This window comes from Amphiprion ocellaris, chromosome 12, assembly GCF_022539595.1.
Source record: "Amphiprion ocellaris isolate individual 3 ecotype Okinawa chromosome 12, ASM2253959v1, whole genome shotgun sequence".
Classification (NCBI taxonomy): domain Eukaryota; kingdom Metazoa; phylum Chordata; class Actinopteri; family Pomacentridae; genus Amphiprion; species Amphiprion ocellaris.
The window spans coordinates 19988322-19994321 of record NC_072777.1 but is presented as its reverse complement, the minus strand read 5'-3'; the positions used below and the strand labels follow the sequence as shown (position 1 = coordinate 19994321).

Here is a 6000-nt window from a genome sequence, read left to right as displayed (position 1 = left end):
CCGGCGGGCCGGATGTGGCCCACGGGCCGTAGGATGCCCAGGTCTGGTATAGTACTTGTTTAACTCCATCACTGTAATTATAAACATGACGGAATGCTTTCAGTATTTACCATGTCACATTTTTTTCATTTAAATTGATTGAATTTCCCCTCTATTCCTTAACAAATAGTGCTAGGTAATCTTGACTAGAAGGAAGTGAAAACTTTTTCCATCTGTTGTTTTCAATGTCAAGAATGGAATATAAAATATGATTTTTAAGTCAACGTTAGCAAGAAGTCCTACAAGTGGTGTGAATAATGGTTAGTTTGCAGGTTCTGTCAGCTGATGAAGGCCATGTGACATGTTTGAGAGCTCTGGCACAAGTAGACCTTGATTTTAGACTGTTAACATGGGAGTGGTGTGCTGTTTTGTACCAGTTTCCAGTTGTGTAATGGTTATTGGTCAGTTTAGCAGTATTTTATCTCCAACGCAAACCAAATATTACAGGCATGATCATGATGTGTCAAAACTGCTTTAATAAATAAGTGGGATGATTATTTAGAACAATGAAACATCCACTAAAAGAATGGAAAGTTTTTTTTTTTACTTTGTACAAAATTACCTAATGTCCCTTGTACAATAAAATGTATACAATATGCATATTCAGCTTTTAACACCAGCATTGATGCATCTTTAATTCTTTATTTTGCTGTGTCCCATTTACAGAAATACAATGGCGTTTTGAGACAATGACATGATATGAAAAGGGTAAAACTTTAAACTGAGTTGGTAACTTAAAAAAACACATTTGCATGATAACAAAAGAAAATCTGCATCTGCAAACATTGTTCCCTTCATTAAAGCCTTGAAACCACACATGAAGCTAATGCATGATGTCCACATTTGACCTATTAACATCCACATTCATAACACTCAAAACTGCCATGGTGGACTGCTCTTTTTTGTTTGTTTTTTACCCTCCATTGTTTATTCCAGGAATCTCCATGATAGCAAAGTGAGACAAGGAGAGTGCTTTACTCAGGCGAATAAAACACGCCACAATACACCACACAATGTTTTAAAGAGTTACTTTCCTTAATAATGAAAACAAACCAACAACATAAAAAGATGACCACTGATAACACAAATAATGCATTACTCGTTACATTAAGGCACCTAAACTAAAAGGGTTTGTGATGGGTTTAGAAATGGTTTGAAAACTTTAAGGCTATATTGCAGGCAGCTTGGAAACACTACCCACCAAAAGCTACTGTTGATTTATTGAATCAAATCTTGACTGAACAACTAAAACCAGTGATTATGATCACCAGTGAAAATTAACTACAATGGAAAAAAACAACTTTTACTTTTGGCCACATGCCCACTTCATGATGTCACAGAAAAATCATAGTGATTATGTCACTATGATTAGAGAAAGGACCATAACAGCAACATGTTTTTCTGCATGATTCAATGTAGTTTGACTTTCCCTTTGAATATTTTCATATTGTTTCTGTTCTATAGTGAAATGGTTAATTTTTAATAGGAAAAACTTTTAAAGCTACCTGATATGAAAATTAGGTGCAAAATTGGGTCGTCATTCATTTGCCTCCAAAAATATTTGGTTTGAAAAAACGTGAAAAAGCTGAAGACTGGGACTAGAAGTAGTACTGTTGGACCACGGGAAGCCAGAATACCACCACAATTTTAATAGAAGTAGGGATGTTCTGGCCCTGTGACTGTTATTCCATCGCATACTATAATTTGAACATTGAAAAGCATCACCAATTTACTTTATGTAACTAAAGAATTAGTCACAAAACAAAGAAATGCAGCTTAATGACAAACCATTTTTAAACCCTTCAGAAATTCCTTCATTGGTGGTACCTCATTGTAAAGGTTCTTAACTGTGGGACTCTGGATATTAAGTGTTATAAAACCTGCCTATTTCGACTGGCATAAATAAAAGGAATGGCATTGTAAAAAAAAATAAAAATAATATTAATAATAATAATAACAATAATAATAAAAATGTGTGACTTGTCTTTAAGTTACTTATTTCAAATATACACAGCGACTCCTTTAGTATTTACAAATATGTACAGACTATTAATTTCTGTTTTGATCAAATACCTTGAATGGCGTTGCTGTGAAATTGAACTCTAAATGTACACATATCCCTTTGAGATTTGAGAACAAGGAGGTCAAACTGGGCAGCATGACTTGGAGCCTCAACACAGCTCTTAGAAAGGCACTTGCTACCAACTCAAATACTGCAAAAAATCCTCAAACAGAGCTTTCAGCCAAGACAACTGAGAGACAGGAGAAAAAAATGGAAGGCCACATAGTAGGCACTGGGGTTTCTGTCCCCTCTCCCCTCCAGGCCAAGTGTTTTGGTAAGGCTGGCGCATGACGGCCACAGGTGGATCGTTGGGCAAAGCTGGAAGGTGACAGAACAAAAGGAGGGTTTCCCTCTGTTTCTGTGGATGCAACAGTCCGTTTCCCTCAAAACCCTTCCTTTTCTGTCCCTTAAGTGTGTATCTGCCCCCTCAGACACTAAACAGGAGCCCACTGACAATTTAACTAAATCATAACATCTGTAAACAAACAAAAATCTTTATACAGGTTGTTTTTCTCCATTTCAATGATTCACCGTTTCTCAAGTGGTTTAATTCCATTAACAAAAATTGCAGAGAGCTTCTTTTGCCTCCTGAAATATTGTTACATTTCCACTCCTTCTGTACACAATTAAAGAAAAATAAGAGAACAGTAGCAAAAAAGGATGTTCACTGTATTCTAGCCTGAATCAAAAACCGCTTCAGGTGACAGTGACAAAAACATGAAAACAAAGCAAAGAATGGCTTATTAACACAAAGCCTTTTTTTTCTTTCCAAAAGTAGTCCAAAACTAAGAATAGTTGCTGCCTTGCAGCTTCTCTTGCTTGAGTCCTTTGCTGAAATTGTTTTATACACAATGGTCTCTGAGGTCTTTCTGACCATTAAAGACGGCACTGACATTTTTCCAGCGGTTGTCTTTGGGGCTGTAGCCTTGGGTTCGGTGAGGTGCTTTGAGGGGTGAACTGGAGCTGTGCAGGGTGCAGATCACTCCTCCACTGGACTGCACTGCAGTCTTAGAGTACTTATAAACTAGCTGCTTTCCCGCCTCAGCTCCACCACACTCCTCCTCGAGCTCAAGCTCGCCGTCCGTCTCCTCCTCCTCCTCCTCCCCCTCATCACACGTCCGATAGGAGGGGCCCATGAGCTTTTTGCGCTCCTGCTCAGCCTCCCTGTTGCTTTCTTTCAGCTGCTGTTGCTGCTGCTGCTGCTGACGTCCCACCACAAGTCGCAGCGGCTCCCACTGGTTGTTCACGTTGTCATCGGCAGCCGAACGTGCGGTCCTCTCGCGCTCTTTTCTTCGTTTGCGCGTCCACCAAACGCATACAATGATGCAGAATAGGCAAAGCAAACAGAAGACGACACACAGTAGAGGCACCAAATAATCTGTTGATATCAAGATGCACAAGGGAGGAAATAGAAGAAAAAAAGAGAGTGAAATCGGTATAAGTGAGAAATCACTAATCAGAAGCTGAAAAGGGGCCTGAAACAAACCCCTGTGGGACACCTTTGTTAAACATTACTCACCCACTGAAGGGGGCATGACCTGTGTTTCCACTTTGACCTCAATGACTGCCAGCATTATGGTGCTGTTGTGCCGCTTAGACAAGGTGCCCACAATGGCGCTGGCTGTTTCCTGGATCAAACTGTGGTCTGGAAGGTCCTCTGGATGGAAAGACTGAGAACCAAACCAGAGGGCAGAAAAGGTATAAGACAACAGCTGGAAACAAGCATTAAGCTTTATCACAACATGAGAATTATTTACACCTCTGCTACCAGAGCACGTGAATCATTTCGTCAGAGTCACAGTCACGCAAAGCAAAAAGAGACACAAAGCCTCTACGTCATTTGAGGGGAACACAATTTTTCCAGGATCTGTGAAAGTAGTTTGCCGAGCATCAGATGGGAAGATAAAAACTACACAATGCTGGTTTCTCGGGCTGAAAATTACCAAAACAAACAAAAAAGACCAAAAACTGCAGTTCTTCAAACGTCCACTTAAGTCAGGTTTAAAAAGTCAGTCAGCCCTGTAGACTCCTAAGTGAAAATATCCAACTTTACAGCATAAATAAACATGTTTACAGCCTGGTTAAAAAAAAAAAAACAAAAAAAAAAAGCGGTTTTGGTCGCTGTAGCTTATTTCACCATTCATGACAATGTTTACGAAACTTACAACTTCAAATTGTAATTAAGTTTCAAAGTATTTGAGAAACAGGTGGGTACTATCATTAGACAGTCAATGGCCCACCTCAGCTCCTGTCATACTCCAACCCTTTGCTCATTTTTTGATTAACCAGACGTTAGGAGGACTCAAGCACTGCTAGAACAGAGGCGGCTAGAGGTTCAAAACAATCTCATTGAAACATGAAAGTACATCTTCTAGTGTTGGTTGTCATTTTCTGTTGTATATAATGTCATGTAGTCCCAATACACATGAAAGCAAGCGGGAGCTGTTATCTCCTTTTCACCTGGCCTTTTAAATGTATGCATACTGATCCTGTAGAATTAAACAGACAAGGACTTTTGTCATTTCTCCTGAATGCGATGTCAGAGCAAATGTTGTGGTAATGTCTTAAAAACTTCTTTTTTGTTATGATGTAGCAGGTTGTGCTGTATAGGGACTAGATACTTGGATATTTTGTGTCCCAACAACTGAAACTGTGCCACTCAAACTGGGAATGGGAACTCATGACATCCAACACTGTGTCCTTTGCTAATACTACGTACTTTTGGTGATATTGTACATGACTCTAACCCGCCAAGAAAGGGATTATCAAAGTACAAAAGGATAAACTTTGGATCATTCACTTACTATAGCCACCTCTACAGCATCCTGATTTGAATGTGAGAGGTCACAGAGCAGGAGAAGGGCATGGTCTTTTGCCAAGCTTCGGGTGTCAGGAAGATACCTCAGCTCAAAGCAGATATTCTCCACTGTTGTTCCCTGCAATATGCACACAAAGATACACTGATCAGCAACGATACCACAAACCAGAACATCACAAGATTCCAGGAAGCAACAAGAAAAGTGAGGCGTGCATGATGACTCACCGGTGGTACTTTGTCTCTGTTGAAAACAAGTGTTACACGGCCGCAGCTGTTGTCCAAATGGCCGCTGTTTGGCTGGCACTTGGTGGTTGCTTGTGGAGGTGGAGGTCCAGCCATGGAACAAACCCCCCACTGATGGCAAGGGGGGGAGAAGCAGGTGAAGTAGCTGTGCTCCACACACTCGCGTCCAGCTGGGCAGGACTGTTGTCTCTGGTCCTGTCCTGCTGACTGGAGCCGGCAGGGACGGCGACCACACAGCACCTGGTGACACAGGGTCACCATGTTCACTCACACGTCAGCCAAGAAACCCTTCGTACTGCTGTTCTCCTTCTTGTTGCATCATCTCAACCAGAAGATGTTAACGATAATTTCATTTAGGGCCACAACTTTCATGTGTAATAATATAAGTAATAATAATAATATATGAGAAAAGCACTCAGAGAGCGCAGTGTTCAGCCAAGGCTGTTCATTCTCCCATATGGCATTGTCAGAAATACAATATTTTATTTTTTTTTAGAAATGCAGCATTTGTTTATTAGTTATTGATGATCAGAAATCACAGCAGCATAGAATGTGGCCATTTAATAAAGATGTACCCCACAAACAAAATGACCTTGCCCTGAGCAGTCATGTGTTATGCATGTGTACGTTATGTATGGATACCAAATCACGTGACCTAAATATGTAGCAGGCGGCGGGAATTGATGGGACACAGAAACGCTCCCATCACCCCAATCAATTGCTCCTTGTATCATTTCCACTGGACAAGTCCTAATAAGTCCGCAGTGGTGGATTTGTAGCAGGATTGCAATCGTGTGATCATCAGCATGCAGCTGATGTAGTGTTCACTTGTCATAGT

At 40.5% G+C, this 6000-nt stretch overlaps 1 protein-coding gene across 3 annotated transcripts in view; it reads right to left on the bottom strand.

Moving 5' to 3' along the window:
* Positions 1–641: 641 nt before the first annotated feature.
* Positions 642–6000, bottom strand: part of jag2b (jagged canonical Notch ligand 2b) — a 59772-nt gene continuing 54413 nt past the window's right edge. For all 3 annotated transcript variants that reach the window (XM_023299674.3, XM_055016131.1, XM_023299675.3), the window contains 4 exons: positions 5145–5402; positions 4906–5037; positions 3621–3771; positions 642–3479 (listed from right to left, as the gene is read on the bottom strand). In XM_023299674.3, coding sequence (XP_023155442.2) covers positions 2944–3479; positions 3621–3771; positions 4906–5037; positions 5145–5402 — 1077 coding nt within the window. In that variant the 3' untranslated portion in view covers positions 642–2943. The remainder of the gene's footprint in view (positions 3480–3620; positions 3772–4905; positions 5038–5144; positions 5403–6000) is intronic.